Source organism: Taudactylus pleione, unplaced genomic scaffold, assembly GCF_031769625.1.
Source record: "Taudactylus pleione unplaced genomic scaffold, aTauple2 ptg002674l, whole genome shotgun sequence".
Classification (NCBI taxonomy): domain Eukaryota; kingdom Metazoa; phylum Chordata; class Amphibia; order Anura; family Myobatrachidae; genus Taudactylus; species Taudactylus pleione.
The window spans coordinates 151,246-174,639 of NW_028287050.1; the positions used below are offsets into that span (position 1 = coordinate 151,246).

At 39.9% G+C, this 23,394-nt stretch overlaps 1 protein-coding gene across 2 annotated transcripts in view; it reads left to right on the top strand.

Moving 5' to 3' along the window:
* GMPPB (GDP-mannose pyrophosphorylase B) overlaps positions 1 to 23,394 on the top strand; it is a 90,535-nt gene that overhangs the window by 17,368 nt on the left and 49,773 nt on the right. The window contains exon 9 of one of the 2 annotated variants that reach the window (XM_088466218.1): positions 1,401 to 1,583. The exons of the other annotated variant lie outside the window; for it this stretch is intronic. Within the exon in view, the coding sequence (XP_088322344.1) occupies positions 1,401 to 1,583 (183 nt within the window). The remainder of the gene's footprint in view (positions 1 to 1,400; positions 1,584 to 23,394) is intronic. 2 annotated transcript variants of the gene reach the window in all.

The window sequence follows — 23,394 nt, forward strand, 5'->3', positions numbered from 1 at the left end:
TGCCCAGCGCTCAGCGCTGGGTTCCCCTAGCCCTGCAGTCCTGGACTGCTGGGTCTCTCTGCTGTATCCTGCTCACAGCGCTGGTGGTCCGGGGAGCTGGCTCTCCCTGTCCCCCAGCGTGCAGCCACTTGGCCATGCTGCTGGGGCCCCCTGGAGCTAGGCTCCCGGCCCCCAGCGCACCCTCTAACACTGCACAAGGAGCCGGCTAGCCCGGTCCCCCTGTGCACCCTATCTTGGCCAGTCACGATGCACTGGGAGCCGGCTTCTCTGGTCTCCCAGTGGGTGGCTTCTCTGCGCTGGTGTATCGGGAGCCAGAGCTCCCGACCCCCAGTGTGCGCCCATCGCAATTCTCCCCTCGGTGCAGCGCACCGAGGGTTAACTGCTGGCCGTTTTTCTGCTGTGGGGCTGGAGCGCCGGGAGCTAGGCTCCCAGCCCCCAGCAGCAGCACACTGTGCCTGGGGTGCCGCGCACCGAGGATTAACCAGCGCCGGGCAGGGAGCCGGCTAGTCCAGTCCTCCCTGCCTGTGGCGCTTACCGCTGCTGTCCGAGACACTTGTCCCGGCGGCAGCGGCTTCTTGCTGGCCTGGAGCACTGGGACGCCGGGAGCGCTGCTCCCGGTCCCCAGCAGCCAGCACCTAGCTCTGCCATTTCCGGGGGCTGTAGCGCAACAACGCAGAGCACCTCGCCGGGTAGCTGGGGCGCTGGGAGCTCAGTTCCCAGCCCCCAGCGGTCGGCATCCCGCCCTGCCCTCCGCTGCCTGGCCGCAGTAAGCAGCCGGCACGGAGGGACCAGCGGCGTCCCTGTGGAGCTGGGACGCCGGGAGTCACACTCCCGGGTCCCAGTGTGGAGCGCAGAGCGGCTCCCTGCACTCCGGTCCCCCCCCCCAGTGCAGCACACCGGGGGGTGGGGGGTTAACATCAGTCATCGCCGGAGACAGTCCGGGGCTGCGGCACAGAAACATGGAACACTCGGCGTCCAGCACCGGCAACATTTCACAGATGGCGCCAGTAACACATTCCAATACAGGGCGCCTAGCGCCTATTGTTATATTTAAAAATGGCGCCGCAGCACGGGGGTTAACCCTCTCAGTGTCGCGGCCGCCATTCCCCGCGTGAGGCCGGCCTCCGGCCACAGTGGTATATATCTATAGATAGTAATACATTAGGGTGATATACATAACAGAAAAGCAATGTCGATAAAAATCCCATAACACATATTACATTACATTACACACACACACATCTATCGTGCACCACACGTGCCTCAGTTACAGGTGAGAAGATGTTTGTGAACGAGGAGGGGAGTATAGAGGACACAATGTGCTGCTTGTCAGGGAGTGATGGGCACCAGCGAGGGTCCTGGATAACCTCATATGACTGTGCTATATTTGTGTCTTTCAGGACCCCACAGCCAAGATTGGAGAACACTGTTGCATTGGCCCCAATGTGACAATCGGCCCTGGCGTGACGGTGGAGAATGGGGTGCGGATAAAGCGTTGCACAATCATGAAAAGCTCCAGAATCCATTCCCATTCCTGGCTGGAGTCCTCTATAGTGGGCTGGAGCTCGGCCGTGGGGAAGTGGGTGAGGTTTAGGTCTGACCTGTCCTGTATTGATCGTTCCCCATCAGGCCCTCAGTCCCGTCTCTTCTAGGTCTTTCATCATCTCTCCTGGCACAAAGATCTCACAATCTATGATATAATGTGACCGATCAGTAAATCATTTAGTGACCGTACTGCGGGTAAATAGACCATGCTGAAAATCTGCCCGCCTCTGGTTGTGTGCCCTGCCATAAACTGGGCTGTGCGCATATAACGCGGGCACGGTAGCAGGTGGTTCTAGAACAGAATGGGTGATGAATAGCAGTAATAGGGGGAATCCCTGGCGGACCTAGGACCAATCACTCTCAGCAAGTCAGCGGCCCTGCTTCACTGTCACTGGCACAGATGATTCCTGGGGTAACCTATCTAGGGTGGCCAATCCTGGGGTCTGAGCCGGCGGGATCCCGGGATTTGGGGCCGCAACTGACAACATTTGTATCCTGGGAATAAGCTGCACATCCATGGTTTCTTCTTTATGCTGGGCAGCGGAGAGCACTCGGCTCAGACGCTGGCTGTGCGTGACGCCGCATGATGTAACTGTTCACGCTGCTCAGCCCCACGCCTGCCCATCCCTTCAGCTGTGCCAGCCAGCCATCTTAAGCGGAGGTGGACTGCTCACTCAGTCAGCACAACAGTGAGTGGCAGCGTGGCATGGCCCGTCACTAAATGTGTATGCCATGCGGCTGCTGCATTGGCAGAGAGGAGAAGGCTTCTCAGTACTGGCCGGCCCGGGACTCTGAGGGCTATAGATTGGAGTCAGGACTCTAAGGAAGCCCTGCCAGCCCAGCCCAGCCCCACACCCAGTGCCACACCCCCCAGCCCAGCCCCACACCCAGTGCCACACCCCCCAGCCCAGCCCCACACCCCCCAGCCCAGCCCCACACCCAGTGCCACACCCCCCAGCCCAGTGCCACACCCCCTTATAGTTACTGTGGTGTAGTGAGGTCTCTTCCCCTGTATGAGTGTGCTGTGTACATATTATAGTTACTGTGCTGTGTACATATTATAGTTACTGTGCTGTGTACATATTATAGTTAGTGTGCTGTGTACATATTATAGTTAGTGTGCTGTGTACATATTATAGTTAGTGTGCTGTGTACATATTATAGTTACTGTGCTGTGTACATATTATAGTTAGTGTGCTGTGTACATATTATAGTTACTGTGCTGTGTACATATTATAGTTACTGTGGTGTAGTAAGATCTCTTCCCCTGTATGAGTGTGCTGTGTACATATTATAGTTACTGTGCTGTGTACATATTATAGTTACTGTGCTGTGTACATATTATAGTTACTGTGGTGTAGTAAGATCTCTTCCCCTGTATGAGTGTGCTGTGTACATATTATAGTTCCTGTGCTGTGTACATATTATAGTTACTGTGCTGTGTACATATTATAGTTACTGTGCTGTGTACATATTATAGTTAGTGTGCTGTGTACATATTATAGTTACTGTGCTGTGTACATATTATAGTTAGTGTGCTGTGTACATATTATAGTTACTGTGGTGTAGTGAGGACTCTTCCCCTGTATGAGTGTGCTGTGTACATATTATAGTTAGTGTGCTGTGTACATATTATAGTTACTGTGGTGTAGTGAGGTCTCTTCCCCTGTATGAGTGTGCTGTGTACATATTATAGTTACTGTGCTGTGTACATATTATAGTTACTGTGGTGTAGTGAGATCTCTTCCCCTGTATGAGTGTGCTGTGTACATATTATAGTTAGTGTGCTGTGTACATATTATAGTTACTGTGCTGTGTACATATTATAGTTACTGTGCTGTGTACATATTATAGTTACTGTGCTGTGTACATATTATAGTTACTGTGCTGTGTACATATTATAGTTACTGTGCTGTGTACATATTATAGTTACTGTGGTGTAGTGAGGACTCTTCCCCTGTATGAGTGTGCTGTGTACATATTATAGTTAGTGTGCTGTGTACATATTATAGTTAGTGTGCTGTGTACATATTATAGTTACTGTGCTGTGTACATATTATAGTTACTGTGCTGTGTACATATTATAGTTACTGTGCTGTGTACATATTATAGTTACTGTGGTGTAGTGAGGACTCTTCCCCTGTATGAGTGTGCTGTGTACATATTATAGTTACTGTGCTGTGTACATATTATAGTTACTGTGCTGTGTACATATTATAGTTAGTGTGCTGTGTACATATTATAGTTACTGTGCTGTGTACATATTATAGTTAGTGTGGTGTAGTGAGGTCTCTTCCCCTGTATGAGTGTGCTGTGTACATATTATAGTTAGTGTGCTGTGTACATATTATAGTTACTGTGCTGTGTACATATTATAGTTACTGTGCTGTGTACATATTATAGTTACTGTGGTGTAGTGAGGTCTCTTCCCCTGTATGAGTGTGCTGTGTACATATTATAGTTACTGTGCTGTGTACATATTATAGTTACTGTGCTGTGTACATATTATAGTTAGTGTGCTGTGTACATATTATAGTTACTGTGGTGTAGTGAGGTCTCTTCCCCTGTATGAGTGTGCTGTGTACATATTATAGTTACTGTGGTGTAGTGAGGTCTCTTCCCCTGTATGAGTGTGCTGTGTACATATTATAGTTAGTGTGCTGTGTACATATTATAGTTACTGTGCTGTGTACATATTATAGTTACTGTGCTGTGTACATATTATAGTTACTGTGGTGTAGTGAGGTCTCTTCCCCTGTATGAGTGTGCTGTGTACATATTATAGTTACTGTGCTGTGTACATATTATAGTTACTGTGCTGTGTACATATTATAGTTAGTGTGCTGTGTACATATTATAGTTACTGTGCTGTGTACATATTATAGTTAGTGTGCTGTGTACATATTATAGTTAGTGTGCTGTGTACATATTATAGTTACTGTGGTGTAGTGAGGTCTCTTCCCCTGTATGAGTGTGCTGTGTACATATTATAGTTACTGTGCTGTGTACATATTATAGTTACTGTGGTGTAGTGAGGTCTCTTCCCCTGTATGAGTGTGCTGTGTACATATTATAGTTACTGTGGTGTAGTGAGGTCTCTTCCCCTGTATGAGTGTGCTGTGTACATATTATAGTTACTGTGCTGTGTACATATTATAGTTACTGTGGTGTAGTGAGGTCTCTTCCCCTGTATGAGTGTGCTGTGTACATATTATAGTTAGTGTGCTGTGTACATATTATAGTTAGTGTGCTGTGTACATATTATAGTTAGTGTGCTGTGTACATATTATAGTTAGTGTGCTGTGTACATATTATAGTTAGTGTGCTGTGTACATATTATAGTTAGTGTGGTGTAGTGAGGTCTCTTCCCCTGTATGAGTGTGCTGTGTACATATTATAGTTACTGTGGTGTAGTGAGGTCTCTTCCCCTGTATGAGTGTGCTGTGTACATATTATAGTTACTGTGCTGTGTACATATTATAGTTACTGTGCTGTGTACATATTATAGTTACTGTGGTGTAGTGAGGTCTCTTCCCCTGTATGAGTGTGCTGTGTACATATTATAGTTAGTGTGGTGTAGTGAGGTCTCTTCCCCTGTATGAGTGTGCTGTGTACATATTATAGTTACTGTGGTGTAGTGAGGTCTCTTCCCCTGTATGAGTGTGCTGTGTACATATTATAGTTAGTGTGCTGTGTACATATTATAGTTAGTGTGCTGTGTACATATTATAGTTACTGTGCTGTGTACATATTATAGTTACTGTGCTGTGTACATATTATAGTTACTGTGGTGTAGTGAGGTCTCTTCCCCTGTATGAGTGTGCTGTGTACATATTATAGTTAGTGTGCTGTGTACATATTATAGTTAGTGTGCTGTGTACATATTATAGTTACTGTGGTGTAGTGAGATCTCTTCCCCTGTATGAGTGTGCTGTGTACATATTATAGTTACTGTGGTGTAGTAAGATCTCTTCCCCTGTATGAGTGTGCTGTGTACATATTATAGTTACTGTGCTGTGTACATATTATAGTTACTGTGCTGTGTACATATTATAGTTACTGTGCTGTGTACATATTATAGTTACTGTGCTGTGTACATATTATAGTTACTGTGGTGTAGTGAGATCTCTTCCCCTGTATGAGTGTGCTGTGTACATATTATAGTTACTGTGCTGTGTACATATTATAGTTACTGTGGTGTAGTGAGGTCTCTTCCCCTGTATGAGTGTGCTGTGTACATATTATAGTTACTGTGCTGTGTACATATTATAGTTACTGTGCTGTGTACATATTATAGTTACTGTGCTGTGTACATATTATAGTTACTGTGCTGTGTACATATTATAGTTACTGTGCTGTGTACATATTATAGTTACTGTGCTGTGTACATATTATAGTTACTGTGCTGTGTACATATTATAGTTAGTGTGGTGTAGTGAGGTCTCTTCCCCTGTATGAGTGTGCTGTGTACATATTATAGTTACTGTGCTGTGTACATATTATAGTTACTGTGCTGTGTACATATTATAGTTAGTGTGCTGTGTACATATTATAGTTACTGTGCTGTGTACATAATATAGTTACTGTGCTGTGTACATATTATAGTTACTGTGGTGTAGTGAGGACTCTTCCCCTGTATGAGTGTGCTGTGTACATATTATAGTTACTGTGCTGTGTACATATTATAGTTACTGTGCTGTGTACATATTATAGTTAGTGTGCTGTGTACATATTATAGTTACTGTGCTGTGTACATATTATAGTTAGTGTGCTGTGTACATATTATAGTTACTGTGCTGTGTACATATTATAGTTAGTGTGGTGTAGTGAGGTCTCTTCCCCTGTATGAGTGTGCTGTGTACATATTATAGTTAGTGTGCTGTGTACATATTATAGTTACTGTGCTGTGTACATATTATAGTTACTGTGCTGTGTACATATTATAGTTACTGTGGTGTAGTGAGGTCTCTTCCCCTGTATGAGTGTGCTGTGTACATATTATAGTTACTGTGCTGTGTACATATTATAGTTAGTGTGCTGTGTACATATTATAGTTACTGTGCTGTGTACATATTATAGTTAGTGTGCTGTGTACATATTATAGTTAGTGTGCTGTGTACATATTATAGTTAGTGTGCTGTGTACATATTATAGTTAGTGTGCTGTGTACATATTATAGTTACTGTGGTGTAGTGAGATCTCTTCCCCTGTATGAGTGTGCTGTGTACATATTATAGTTACTGTGGTGTAGTAAGATCTCTTCCCCTGTATGAGTGTGCTGTGTACATATTATAGTTACTGTGCTGTGTACATATTATAGTTCCTGTGCTGTGTACATATTATAGTTACTGTGCTGTGTACATATTATAGTTACTGTGCTGTGTACATATTATAGTTAGTGTGCTGTGTACATATTATAGTTACTGTGCTGTGTACATATTATAGTTAGTGTGCTGTGTACATATTATAGTTACTGTGGTGTAGTGAGGACTCTTCCCCTGTATGAGTGTGCTGTGTACATATTATAGTTAGTGTGCTGTGTACATATTATAGTTACTGTGGTGTAGTGAGGTCTCTTCCCCTGTATGAGTGTGCTGTGTACATATTATAGTTACTGTGCTGTGTACATATTATAGTTACTGTGGTGTAGTGAGATCTCTTCCCCTGTATGAGTGTGCTGTGTACATATTATAGTTAGTGTGCTGTGTACATATTATAGTTACTGTGCTGTGTACATATTATAGTTACTGTGCTGTGTACATATTATAGTTACTGTGCTGTGTACATATTATAGTTACTGTGCTGTGTACATATTATAGTTACTGTGCTGTGTACATATTATAGTTACTGTGGTGTAGTGAGGACTCTTCCCCTGTATGAGTGTGCTGTGTACATATTATAGTTAGTGTGCTGTGTACATATTATAGTTAGTGTGCTGTGTACATATTATAGTTACTGTGCTGTGTACATATTATAGTTACTGTGCTGTGTACATATTATAGTTACTGTGCTGTGTACATATTATAGTTACTGTGGTGTAGTGAGGACTCTTCCCCTGTATGAGTGTGCTGTGTACATATTATAGTTACTGTGCTGTGTACATATTATAGTTACTGTGCTGTGTACATATTATAGTTAGTGTGCTGTGTACATATTATAGTTACTGTGCTGTGTACATATTATAGTTAGTGTGGTGTAGTGAGGTCTCTTCCCCTGTATGAGTGTGCTGTGTACATATTATAGTTAGTGTGCTGTGTACATATTATAGTTACTGTGCTGTGTACATATTATAGTTACTGTGCTGTGTACATATTATAGTTACTGTGGTGTAGTGAGGTCTCTTCCCCTGTATGAGTGTGCTGTGTACATATTATAGTTACTGTGCTGTGTACATATTATAGTTACTGTGCTGTGTACATATTATAGTTAGTGTGCTGTGTACATATTATAGTTACTGTGGTGTAGTGAGGTCTCTTCCCCTGTATGAGTGTGCTGTGTACATATTATAGTTACTGTGGTGTAGTGAGGTCTCTTCCCCTGTATGAGTGTGCTGTGTACATATTATAGTTAGTGTGCTGTGTACATATTATAGTTACTGTGCTGTGTACATATTATAGTTACTGTGCTGTGTACATATTATAGTTACTGTGGTGTAGTGAGGTCTCTTCCCCTGTATGAGTGTGCTGTGTACATATTATAGTTACTGTGCTGTGTACATATTATAGTTACTGTGCTGTGTACATATTATAGTTAGTGTGCTGTGTACATATTATAGTTACTGTGCTGTGTACATATTATAGTTAGTGTGCTGTGTACATATTATAGTTAGTGTGCTGTGTACATATTATAGTTACTGTGGTGTAGTGAGGTCTCTTCCCCTGTATGAGTGTGCTGTGTACATATTATAGTTACTGTGCTGTGTACATATTATAGTTACTGTGGTGTAGTGAGGTCTCTTCCCCTGTATGAGTGTGCTGTGTACATATTATAGTTACTGTGGTGTAGTGAGGTCTCTTCCCCTGTATGAGTGTGCTGTGTACATATTATAGTTACTGTGCTGTGTACATATTATAGTTACTGTGGTGTAGTGAGGTCTCTTCCCCTGTATGAGTGTGCTGTGTACATATTATAGTTAGTGTGCTGTGTACATATTATAGTTAGTGTGCTGTGTACATATTATAGTTAGTGTGCTGTGTACATATTATAGTTAGTGTGCTGTGTACATATTATAGTTAGTGTGCTGTGTACATATTATAGTTAGTGTGGTGTAGTGAGGTCTCTTCCCCTGTATGAGTGTGCTGTGTACATATTATAGTTACTGTGGTGTAGTGAGGTCTCTTCCCCTGTATGAGTGTGCTGTGTACATATTATAGTTACTGTGCTGTGTACATATTATAGTTACTGTGCTGTGTACATATTATAGTTACTGTGGTGTAGTGAGGTCTCTTCCCCTGTATGAGTGTGCTGTGTACATATTATAGTTAGTGTGGTGTAGTGAGGTCTCTTCCCCTGTATGAGTGTGCTGTGTACATATTATAGTTACTGTGGTGTAGTGAGGTCTCTTCCCCTGTATGAGTGTGCTGTGTACATATTATAGTTAGTGTGCTGTGTACATATTATAGTTAGTGTGCTGTGTACATATTATAGTTACTGTGCTGTGTACATATTATAGTTACTGTGCTGTGTACATATTATAGTTACTGTGGTGTAGTGAGGTCTCTTCCCCTGTATGAGTGTGCTGTGTACATATTATAGTTAGTGTGCTGTGTACATATTATAGTTAGTGTGCTGTGTACATATTATAGTTACTGTGGTGTAGTGAGATCTCTTCCCCTGTATGAGTGTGCTGTGTACATATTATAGTTACTGTGGTGTAGTAAGATCTCTTCCCCTGTATGAGTGTGCTGTGTACATATTATAGTTACTGTGCTGTGTACATATTATAGTTACTGTGCTGTGTACATATTATAGTTACTGTGCTGTGTACATATTATAGTTACTGTGCTGTGTACATATTATAGTTACTGTGGTGTAGTGAGATCTCTTCCCCTGTATGAGTGTGCTGTGTACATATTATAGTTACTGTGCTGTGTACATATTATAGTTACTGTGGTGTAGTGAGGTCTCTTCCCCTGTATGAGTGTGCTGTGTACATATTATAGTTACTGTGCTGTGTACATATTATAGTTACTGTGCTGTGTACATATTATAGTTACTGTGCTGTGTACATATTATAGTTACTGTGCTGTGTACATATTATAGTTACTGTGCTGTGTACATATTATAGTTACTGTGCTGTGTACATATTATAGTTACTGTGCTGTGTACATATTATAGTTAGTGTGGTGTAGTGAGGTCTCTTCCCCTGTATGAGTGTGCTGTGTACATATTATAGTTACTGTGCTGTGTACATATTATAGTTACTGTGCTGTGTACATATTATAGTTAGTGTGCTGTGTACATATTATAGTTACTGTGCTGTGTACATAATATAGTTACTGTGCTGTGTACATATTATAGTTACTGTGGTGTAGTGAGGACTCTTCCCCTGTATGAGTGTGCTGTGTACATATTATAGTTACTGTGCTGTGTACATATTATAGTTACTGTGCTGTGTACATATTATAGTTAGTGTGCTGTGTACATATTATAGTTACTGTGCTGTGTACATATTATAGTTAGTGTGCTGTGTACATATTATAGTTACTGTGCTGTGTACATATTATAGTTAGTGTGGTGTAGTGAGGTCTCTTCCCCTGTATGAGTGTGCTGTGTACATATTATAGTTAGTGTGCTGTGTACATATTATAGTTACTGTGCTGTGTACATATTATAGTTACTGTGCTGTGTACATATTATAGTTACTGTGGTGTAGTGAGGTCTCTTCCCCTGTATGAGTGTGCTGTGTACATATTATAGTTACTGTGCTGTGTACATATTATAGTTACTGTGCTGTGTACATATTATAGTTAGTGTGCTGTGTACATATTATAGTTACTGTGCTGTGTACATATTATAGTTAGTGTGCTGTGTACATATTATAGTTAGTGTGCTGTGTACATATTATAGTTACTGTGGTGTAGTGAGGTCTCTTCCCCTGTATGAGTGTGCTGTGTACATATTATAGTTAGTGTGGTGTAGTGAGGTCTCTTCCCCTGTATGAGTGTGCTGTGTACATATTATAGTTAGTGTGCTGTGTACATATTATAGTTACTGTGGTGTAGTGAGGTCTCTTCCCCTGTATGAGTGTGCTGTGTACATATTATAGTTAGTGTGCTGTGTACATATTATAGTTACTGTGCTGTGTACATATTATAGTTAGTGTGCTGTGTACATATTATAGTTACTGTGGTGTAGTGAGGTCTCTTCCCCTGTATGAGTGTGCTGTGTACATATTATAGTTAGTGTGGTGTAGTGAGGTCTCTTCCCCTGTATGAGTGTGCTGTGTACATATTATAGTTACTGTGGTGTAGTGAGGTCTCTTCCCCTGTATGAGTGTGCTGTGTACATATTATAGTTAGTGTGCTGTGTACATATTATAGTTAGTGTGCTGTGTACATATTATAGTTAGTGTGCTGTGTACATATTATAGTTACTGTGCTGTGTACATATTATAGTTACTGTGCTGTGTACATATTATAGTTACTGTGGTGTAGTGAGGTCTCTTCCCCTGTATGAGTGTGCTGTGTACATATTATAGTTAGTGTGCTGTGTACATATTATAGTTAGTGTGCTGTGTACATATTATAGTTAGTGTGCTGTGTACATATTATAGTTACTGTGCTGTGTACATATTATAGTTACTGTGCTGTGTACATATTATAGTTACTGTGGTGTAGTGAGGTCTCTTCCCCTGTATGAGTGTGCTGTGTACATATTATAGTTACTGTGCTGTGTACATATTATAGTTACTGTGGTGTAGTGAGATCTCTTCCCCTGTATGAGTGTGCTGTGTACATATTATAGTTACTGTGGTGTAGTAAGATCTCTTCCCCTGTATGAGTGTGCTGTGTACATATTATAGTTACTGTGCTGTGTACATATTATAGTTACTGTGCTGTGTACATATTATAGTTACTGTGCTGTGTACATATTATAGTTACTGTGGTGTAGTGAGATCTCTTCCCCTGTATGAGTGTGCTGTGTACATATTATAGTTACTGTGCTGTGTACATATTATAGTTACTGTGCTGTGTACATATTATAGTTACTGTGCTGTGTACATATTATAGTTACTGTGGTGTAGTGAGATCTCTTCCCCTGTATGAGTGTGCTGTGTACATATTATAGTTACTGTGCTGTGTACATATTATAGTTACTGTGGTGTAGTGAGGTCTCTTCCCCTGTATGAGTGTGCTGTGTACATATTATAGTTACTGTGCTGTGTACATATTATAGTTACTGTGCTGTGTACATATTATAGTTACTGTGCTGTGTACATATTATAGTTACTGTGCTGTGTACATATTATAGTTACTGTGCTGTGTACATATTATAGTTAGTGTGCTGTGTACATATTATAGTTAGTGTGCTGTGTACATATTATAGTTAGTGTGCTGTGTACATATTATAGTTAGTGTGCTGTGTACATATTATAGTTAGTGTGCTGTGTACATATTATAGTTAGTGTGCTGTGTACATATTATAGTTAGTGTGCTGTGTACATATTATAGTTACTGTGGTGTAGTGAGATCTCTTCCCCTGTATGAGTGTGCTGTGTACATATTATAGTTAGTGTGCTGTGTACATATTATAGTTACTGTGGTGTAGTGAGGTCTCTTCCCCTGTATGAGTGTGCTGTGTACATATTATAGTTACTGTGGTGTAGTGAGGTCTCTTCCCCTGTATGAGTGTGCTGTGTACATATTATAGTTAGTGTGCTGTGTACATATTATAGTTACTGTGCTGTGTACATATTATAGTTAGTGTGCTGTGTACATATTATAGTTACTGTGGTGTAGTGAGGTCTCTTCCCCTGTATGAGTGTGCTGTGTACATATTATAGTTACTGTGCTGTGTACATATTATAGTTAGTGTGGTGTAGTGAGGTCTCTTCCCCTGTATGAGTGTGCTGTGTACATATTATAGTTACTGTGGTGTAGTGAGGTCTCTTCCCCTGTATGAGTGTGCTGTGTACATATTATAGTTACTGTGCTGTGTAAATATTATAGTTACTGTGATGTAGTGAGGTCTCTTCCCCTGTATGAGTGTGCTGTGTACATATTATAGTTAGTGTGCTGTGTACATATTATAGTTAGTGTGGTGTAGTGAGGTCTCTTCCCCTGTATGAGTGTGCTGTGTACATATTATAGTTACTGTGGTGTAGTGAGGTCTCTTCCCCTGTATGAGTGTGCTGTGTACATATTATAGTTACTGTGCTGTGTACATATTATAGTTAGTGTGCTGTGTACATATTATAGTTAGTGTGCTGTGTACATATTATAGTTACTGTGCTGTGTACATATTATAGTTACTGTGCTGTGTACATATTATAGTTACTGTGCTGTGTACATATTATAGTTACTGTGGTGTAGTGAGGTCTCTTCCCCTGTATGAGTGTGCTGTGTACATATTATAGTTACTGTGCTGTGTACATATTATAGTTAGTGTGCTGTGTACATATTATAGTTAGTGTGCTGTGTACATATTATAGTTAGTGTGCTGTGTACATATTATAGTTACTGTGGTGTAGTAAGATCTCTTCCCCTGTATGAGTGTGCTGTGTACATATTATAGTTACTGTGCTGTGTACATATTATAGTTACTGTGCTGTGTACATATTATAGTTACTGTGGTGTAGTGAGGTCTCTTCCCCTGTATGAGTGTGCTGTGTACATATTATAGTTACTGTGCTGTGTACATATTATAGTTAGTGTGCTGTGTACATATTATAGTTAGTGTGCTGTGTACATATTATAGTTAGTGTGCTGTGTACATATTATAGTTACTGTGGTGTAGTAAGATCTCTTCCCCTGTATGAGTGTGCTGTGTACATATTATAGTTACTGTGCTGTGTACATATTATAGTTAGTGTGCTGTGTACATATTATAGTTAGTGTGCTGTGTACATATTATAGTTACTGTGCTGTGTACATATTATAGTTAGTGTGCTGTGTACATATTATAGTTACTGTGCTGTGTACATATTATAGTTAGTGTGCTGTGTACATATTATAGTTACTGTGGTGTAGTGAGGTCTCTTCCCCTGTATGAGTGTGCTGTGTACATATTATAGTTACTGTGCTGTGTACATATTATAGTTACTGTGGTGTAGTGAGGTCTCTTCCCCTGTATGAGTGTGCTGTGTACATATTATAGTTAGTGTGCTGTGTACATATTATAGTTAGTGTGCTGTGTACATATTATAGTTAGTGTGCTGTGTACATATTATAGTTAGTGTGCTGTGTACATATTATAGTTACTGTGGTGTAGTGAGGACTCTTCCCCTGTATGAGTGTGCTGTGTACATATTATAGTTACTGTGGTGTAGTAAGATCTCTTCCCCTGTATGAGTGTGCTGTGTACATATTATAGTTACTGTGCTGTGTACATATTATAGTTACTGTGCTGTGTACATATTATAGTTACTGTGGTGTAGTGAGATCTCTTCCCCTGTATGAGTGTGCTGTGTACATATTATAGTTAGTGTGCTGTGTACATATTATAGTTACTGTGCTGTGTACATATTATAGTTACTGTGGTGTAGTGAGGTCTCTTCCCCTGTATGAGTGTGCTGTGTACATATTATAGTTAGTGTGCTGTGTACATATTATAGTTAGTGTGCTGTGTACATATTATAGTTAGTGTGCTGTGTACATATTATAGTTAGTGTGCTGTGTACATATTATAGTTACTGTGCTGTGTACATATTATAGTTACTGTGCTGTGTACATATTATAGTTACTGTGCTGTGTACATATTATAGTTACTGTGCTGTGTACATATTATAGTTACTGTGCTGTGTACATATTATAGTTAGTGTGCTGTGTACATATTATAATTAGTGTGCTGTGTACATATTATAGTTAGTGTGCTGTGTACATATTATAGTTAGTGTGCTGTGTACATATTATAGTTACTGTGGTGTAGTGAGATCTCTTCCCCTGTATGAGTGTGCTGTGTACATATTATAGTTACTGTGCTGTGTACATATTATAGTTAGTGTGCTGTGTACATATTATAGTTACTGTGGTGTAGTGAGGTCTCTTCCCCTGTATGAGTGTGCTGTGTACATATTATAGTTACTGTGCTGTGTACATATTATAGTTACTGTGGTGTAGTGAGGTCTCTTCCCCTGTATGAGTGTGCTGTGTACATATTATAGTTACTGTGCTGTGTACATATTATAGTTACTGTGGTGTAGTGAGGTCTCTTCCCCTGTATGAGTGTGCTGTGTACATATTATAGTTAGTGTGCTGTGTACATATTATAGTTACTGTGGTGTAGTGAGGTCTCTTCCCCTGTATGAGTGTGCTGTGTACATATTATAGTTACTGTGCTGTGTACATATTATAGTTACTGTGCTGTGTACATATTATAGTTACTGTGGTGTAGTGAGATCTCTTCCCCTGTATGAGTGTGCTGTGTACATATTATAGTTACTGTGATGTAGTGAGGTCTCTTCCCCTGTATGAGTGTGCTGTGTACATATTATAGTTAGTGTGCTGTGTACATATTATAGTTACTGTGCTGTGTACATATTATAGTTAGTGTGCTGTGTACATATTATAGTTACTGTGGTGTAGTGAGGTCTCTTCCCCTGTATGAGTGTGCTGTGTACATATTATAGTTACTGTGCTGTGTACATATTATAGTTAGTCTGCTGTGTACATATTATAGTTACTGTGGTGTAGTGAGGTCTCTTCCCCTGTATGAGTGTGCTGTGTACATATTATAGTTACTGTGCTGTGTACATATTATAGTTACTGTGCTGTGTACATATTATAGTTACTGTGCTGTGTACATATTATAGTTACTGTGCTGTGTACATATTCTAGTTACTGTGCTGTGTACATATTATAGTTAGTGTGCTGTGTACATATTATAGTTAGTGTGCTGTGTACATATTATAGTTAGTGTGCTGTGTACATATTATAGTTAGTGTGGTGTAGTGAGATCTCTTCCCCTGTATGAGTGTGCTGTGTACATATTATAGTTACTGTGCTGTGTACATATTTTAGTTAGTGTGCTGTGTACATATTATAGTTACTGTGGTGTAGTGAGGTCTCTTCCCCTGTATGAGTGTGCTGTGTACATATTATAGTTACTGTGCTGTGTACATATTATAGTTACTGTGCTGTGTACATATTATAGTTACTGTGGTGTAGTGAGATCTCTTCCCCTGTATGAGTGTGCTGTGTACATATTATAGTTACTGTGATGTAGTGAGGTCTCTTCCCCTGTATGAGTGTGCTGTGTACATATTATAGTTAGTGTGCTGTGTACATATTATAGTTACTGTGCTGTGTACATATTATAGTTAGTGTGGTGTAGTGAGGTCTCTTCCCCTGTATGAGTGTGCTGTGTACATATTATAGTTACTGTGCTGTGTACATATTATAGTTAGTGTGCTGTGTACATATTATAGTTACTGTGGTGTAGTGAGGTCTCTTCCCCTGTATGAGTGTGCTGTGTACATATTATAGTTACTGTGCTGTGTACATATTATAGTTAGTGTGCTGTGTACATATTATAGTTACTGTGGTGTAGTGAGGTCTCTTCCCCTGTATGAGTGTGCTGTGTACATATTATAGTTAGTGTGGTGTAGTGAGGTCTCTTCCCCTGTATGAGTGTGCTGTGTACATATTATAGTTACTGTGGTGTAGTGAGGTCTCTTCCCCTGTATGAGTGTGCTGTGTACATATTATAGTTACTGTGCTGTGTACATATTATAGTTACTGTGGTGTAGTGAGGACTCTTCCCCTGTATGAGTGTGCTGTGTACATATTATAGTTAGTGTGCTGTGTACATATTATAGTTAGTGTGCTGTGTACATATTATAGTTACTGTGGTGTAGTGAGATCTCTTCCCCTGTATGAGTGTGCTGTGTACATATTATAGTTACTGTGGTGTAGTGAGGTCTCTTCCCCTGTATGAGTGTGCTGTGTACATATTATAGTTACTGTGCTGTGTACATATTATAGTTAGTGTGGTGTAGTGAGATCTCTTCCCCTGTATGAGTGTGCTATGTACATATTATAGTTAGTGTGCTGTGTACATATTATAGTTACTGTGGTGTAGTGAGATCTCTTCCCCTGTATGAGTGTGCTGTGTACATATTATAGTTACTGTGATGTAGTGAGGTCTCTTCCCCTGTATGAGTGTGCTGTGTACATATTATAGTTAGTGTGCTGTGTACATATTATAGTTACTGTGCTGTGTACATATTATAGTTAGTGTGGTGTAGTGAGGTCTCTTCCCCTGTATGAGTGTGCTGTGTACATATTATAGTTACTGTGCTGTGTACATATTATAGTTAGTGTGCTGTGTACATATTATAGTTACTGTGGTGTAGTGAGGTCTCTTCCCCTGTATGAGTGTGCTGTGTACATATTATAGTTACTGTGCTGTGTACATATTATAGTTAGTGTGCTGTGTACATATTATAGTTACTGTGGTGTAGTGAGGTCTCTTCCCCTGTATGAGTGTGCTGTGTACATATTATAGTTACTGTGCTGTGTACATATGTTAGTGTGCTGTGTACATATTATAGTTACTGTGGTGTAGTGAGGTCTCTTCCCCTGTATGAGTGTGCTGTGTACATATTATAGTTAGTGTGGTGTAGTGAGGTCTCTTCCCCTGTATGAGTGTGCTGTGTACATATTATAGTTACTGTGGTGTAGTGAGGTCTCTTCCCCTGTATGAGTGTGCTGTGTACATATTATAGTTACTGTGCTGTGTACATATTATAGTTACTGTGGTGTAGTGAGATCTCTTCCCCTGTATGAGTGTGCTGTGTACATATTATAGTTACTGTGGTGTAGTGAGGTCTCTTCCCCTGTATGAGTGTGCTGTGTACATATTATAGTTACTGTGCTGTGTACATATTATAGTTACTGTGGTGTAGTGAGGTCTCTTCCCCTGTATGAGTGTGCTGTGTACATATTATAGTTACTGTGCTGTGTACATATTATAGTTACTGTGCTGTGTACATATTATAGTTACTGTGCTGTGTACATATTATAGTTACTGTGGTGTAGTGAGATCTCTTCCCCTGTATGAGTGTGCTGTGTACATATTATAGTTACTGTGGTGTAGTGAGGTCTCTTCCCCTGTATGAGTGTGCTGTGTACATATTATAGTTAGTGTGCTGTGTACATATTATAGTTAGTGTGGTGTAGTGAGGTCTCTTCCCCTGTATGAGTGTGCTGTGTACATATTATAGTTAGTGTGCTGTGTACATATTATAGTTACTGTGCTGTGTACATATTATAGTTAGTGTGCTGTGTACATATTATAGTTAGTGTGCTGTGTACATATTATAGTTACTGTGCTGTGTACATATTATAGTTACTGTGGTGTAGTGAGGACTCTTCCCCTGTATGAGTGTGCTGTGTACATATTATAGTTACTGTGGTGTAGTGAGATCTCTTCCCCTGTATGAGTGTGCTGTGTACATATTATAGTTAATGTGGTGTAGTGAGATCTCTTCCCCTGTATGAGTGTGCTGTGTACATATTATAGTTACTGTGCTGTGTACATATTATAGTTACTGTGGTGTAGTGAGGTCTCTTCCCCTGTATGAGTGTGCTGTGTACATATTATAGTTAGTGTGCTGTGTACATATTATAGTTACTGTGGTGTAGTGAGATCTCTTCCCCTGTATGAGTGTGCTGTGTACATATTATAGTTAGTGTGCTGTGTACATATTATAGTTACTGTGCTGTGTACATATTATAGTTACTGTGCTGTGTACATATTATAGTTACTGTGGTGTAGTGAGGTCTCTTCCCCTGTATGAGTGTGCTGTGTACATATTATAGTTACTGTGGTGTAGTGAGATCTCTTCCCCTGTATGAGTGTGCTGTGTACATATTATAGTTAGTGTGCTGTGTACATATTATAGTTACTGTGGTGTAGTGAGATCTCTTCCCCTGTATGAGTGTGCTGTGTACATATTATAGTTACTGTGGTGTAGTGAGATCTCTTCCCCTGTATGAGTGTGCTGTGTACATATTATAGTTAGTGTGCTGTGTACATATTATAGTTAGTGTGCTGTGTACATATTATAGTTACTGTGCTGTGTACATATTATAGTTAGTGTGCTGTGTACATATTATAGTTACTGTGGTGTAGTGAGGTCTCTTCCCCTGTATGAGTGTGCTGTGTACATATTATAGTTACTGTGGTGTAGTGAGATCTCTTCCCCTGTATGAGTGTGCTGTGTACATATTATAGTTAGTGTGCTGTGTACATATTATAGTTACTGTGCTGTGTACATATTATAGTTACTGTGGTGTAGTGAGATCTCTTCCCCTGTATGAGTGTGCTGTGTACATATTATAGTTAGTGTGCTGTGTACATATTATAGTTACTGTAGTGTAGTGAGGTCTCTTCCCCTGTATGAGTGTGCTGTGTACATATTATAGTTAGTGTGCTGTGTACATATTATAGTTAGTGTGCTGTGTACATATTATAGTTAGTGTGGTGTAGTGAGATCTCTTCCCCTGTATGAGTGTGCTGTGTACATATTATAGTTAGTGTGCTGTGTACATATTATAGTTAGTGTGCTGTGTACATATTATAGTTAGTGTGCTGTGTACATATTATAGTTAGTGTGCTGTGTACATATTATAGTTAGTGTGCTGTGTACATATTATAGTTAGTGTGCTGTGTACATATTATAGTTAGTGTGCTGTGTACATATTATAGTTACTGTGGTGTAGTGAGGACTCTTCCCCTGTATGAGTGTGCTCTGTACATATTATAGTTACTGTGGTGTAGTGAGATCTCTTCCCCTGTATGAGTGTGCTGTGTACATATTATAGTTACTGTGCTGTGTACATATTATAGTTAGTGTGCTGTGTACATATTATAGTTAGTGTGCTGTGTACATATTATAGTTAGTGTGCTGTTTACATATTATAGTTAGTGTGCTGTGTACATATTATAGTTACTGTGGTGTAGTGAGATCTCTTCCCCTGTATGAGTGTGCTGTGTACATATTATAGTTAGTGTGGTGTAGTGAGGTCTCTTCCCCTGTATGAGTGTGCTGTGTACATATTATAGTTAGTGTGCTGTGTACATATTATAGTTACTGTGGTGTAGTGAGATCTCTTCCCCTGTATGAGTGTGCTGTGTACATATTATAGTTACTGTGCTGTGTACATATTATAGTTACTGTGGTGTAGTGAGATCTCTTCCCCTGTATGAGTGTGCTGTGTACATATTATAGTTAGTGTGCTGTGTACATATTATAGTTAGTGTGCTGTGTACATATTATAGTTACTGTGGTGTAGTGAGATCTCTTCCCCTGTATGAGTGTGCTGTGTACATATTATAGTTACTGTGCTGTGTACATATTATAGTTAGTGTGCTGTGTACATATTATAGTTAGTGTGCTGTGTACATATTATAGTTAGTGTGCTGTTTACATATTATAGTTAGTGTGCTGTGTACATATTATAGTTACTGTGGTGTAGTGAGATCTCTTCCCCTGTATGAGTGTGCTGTGTACATATTATAGTTAGTGTGGTGTAGTGAGGTCTCTTCCCCTGTATGAGTGTGCTGTGTACATATTATAGTTAGTGTGCTGTGTACATATTATAGTTACTGTGGTGTAGTGAGATCTCTTCCCCTGTATGAGTGTGCTGTGTACATATTATAGTTACTGTGCTGTGTACATATTATAGTTACTGTGGTGTAGTGAGATCTCTTCCCCTGTATGAGTGTGCTGTGTACATATTATAGTTAGTGTGCTGTGTACATATTATAGTTAGTGTGCTGTGTACATATTATAGTTACTGTGGTGTAGTGAGGTCTCTTCCCCTGTATGAGTGTGCTGTGTACATATTATAGTTACTGTGGTGTAGTGAGGACTCTTCCCCTGTATGAGTGTGCTGTGTACATATTATAGTTACTGTGCTGTGTACATATTATAGTTACTGTGGTGTAGTGAGGTCTCTTCCCCTGTATGAGTGTGCTGTGTACATATTATAGTTAGTGTGGTGTAGTGAGGTCTCTTCCCCTGTATGAGTGTGCTGTGTACATATTATAGTTACTGTGGTGTAGTGAGGTCTCTTCCCCTGTATGAGTGTGCTGTGTACATATTATAGTTACTGTGCTGTGTACATATTATAGTTAGTGTGCTGTGTACATATTATAGTTACTGTGGTGTAGTGAGGACTCTTCCCCTGTATGAGTGTGCTGTGTACATATTATAGTTACTGTGGTGTAGTGAGGACTCTTCCCCTGTATGAGTGTGCTGTGTACATATTATAGTTAGTGTGCTGTGTACATATTATAGTTACTGTGGTGTAGTGAGATCTCTTCCCCTGTATGAGTGTGCTGTGTACATATTATAGTTAGTGTGCTGTGTACATATTATAGTTACTGTGCTGTAGTGAGATCTCTTCCCCTGTATGAGTGTGCTGTGTACATATTATAGTTAGTGTGCTGTGTACATATTATAGTTAGTGTGCTGTGTACATATTATAGTTACTGTGGTGTAGTGAGGACTCTTCCCCTGTATGAGTGTGCTGTGTACATATTATAGTTACTGTGGTGTAGTGAGATCTCTTCCCCTGTATGAGTGTGCTGTGTACATATTATAGTTAGTGTGCTGTGTACATATTATAGTTAGTGTGCTGTGTACATATTATAGTTACTGTGCTGTAGTGAGATCTCTTCCCCTGTATGAGTGTGCTGTGTACATATTATAGTTAGTGTGCTGTGTACATATTATAGTTAGTGTGCTGTGTACATATTATAGTTACTGTGGTGTAGTGAGGACTCTTCCCCTGTATGAGTGTGCTGTGTACATATTATAGTTACTGTGGTGTAGTGAGGTCTCTTCCCCTGTATGAGTGTGCTGTGTACATATTATAGTTACTGTGGTGTAGTGAGGTCTCTTCCCCTGTATGAGTGTGCTGTGTACATATTATAGTTAGTGTGCTGTGTACATATTATAGTTACTGTGCTGTGTACATATTATAGTTACTGTGGTGTAGTGAGATCTCTTCCCCTGTATGAGTGTGCTGTGTACATATTATAGTTAGTGTGCTGTGTACATATTATAGTTACTGTGCTGTGTACATATTATAGTTAGTGTGGTGTAGTGAGGTCTCTTCCCCTGTATGAGTGTGCTGTGTACATATTATAGTTAGTGTGCTGTGTACATATTATAGTTAGTGTGGTGTAGTGAGGTCTCTTCCCCTGTATGAGTGTGCTGTGTACATATTATAGTTACTGTGCTGTGTACATATTATAGTTACTGTGGTGTAGTGAGATCTCTTCCCCTGTATGAGTGTGCTGTGTACATATTATAGTTAGTGTGCTGTGTACATATTATAGTTACTGTGCTGTGTACATATTATAGTTAGTGTGGTGTAGTGAGGTCTCTTCCCCTGTATGAGTGTGCTGTGTACATATTATAGTTAGTGTGCTGTGTACATATTATAGTTACTGTGCTGTGTACATATTATAGTTACTGTGGTGTAGTGAGATCTCTTCCCCTGTATGAGTGTGCTGTGTACATATTATAGTTAGTGTGCTGTGTACATATTATAGTTACTGTGGTGTAGTGAGGTCTCTTCCCCTGTATGAGTGTGCTGTGTACATATTATAGTTACTGTGCTGTGTACATATTATAGTTACTGTGCTGTGTACATATTATAGTTACTGTGCTGTGTACATATTATAGTTACTGTGGTGTAGTGAGGTCTCTTCCCCTGTATGAGTGTGCTGTGTACATATTATAGTTACTGTGCTGTGTACATATTATAGTTACTGTGCTGTGTACATATTATAGTTAGTGTGCTGTGTACATATTATAGTTACTGTGGTGTAGTGAGGTCTCTTCCCCTGTATGAGTGTGCTGTGTACATATTATAGTTAGTGTGCTGTGTACATATTATAGTTACTGTGGTGTAGTGAGGACTCTTCCCCTGTATGAGTGTGCTGTGTACATATTATAGTTAGTGTGGTGTAGTGAGGACTCTTCCCCTGTATGAGTGTGCTGTGTACATATTATAGTTAGTGTGCTGTGTACATATTATAGTTACTGTGCTGTGTACATATTATAGTTACTGTGGTGTAGTGAGGACTCTTCCCCTGTATGAGTGTGCTGTGTACATATTATAGTTAGTGTGGTGTAGTGAGGACTCTTCCCCTGTATGAGTGTGCTGTGTACATATTATAGTTAGTGTGCTGTGTACATATTATAGTTACTGTGGTGTAGTGAGATCTCTTCCCCTGTATGAGTGTGCTGTGTACATATTATAGTTACTGTGCTGTGTACATATTATAGTTAGTGTGGTGTAGTGAGGACTCTTCCCCTGTATGAGTGTGCTGTGTACATATTATAGTTAGTGTGCTGTGTACATATTATAGTTACTGTGGTGTAGTGAGATCTCTTCCCCTGTATGAGTGTGCTGTGTACATATTATAGTTAGTGTGCTGTGTACATATTATAGTTAGTGTGGTGTGTACATATTATAGTTACTGTGGTGTAGTGAGGTCTCTTTCCCTGTATGAGTGTGCTGTGTACATATTATAGTTACTGTGATGTAGTGAGGTCTCTTCCCCTGTATGAGTGTGCTGTGTACATATTATAGTTACTGTGCTGTGTACATATTATAGTTAGTGTGCTGTGTACATATTATAGTTACTGTGATGTAGTGAGGTCTCTTC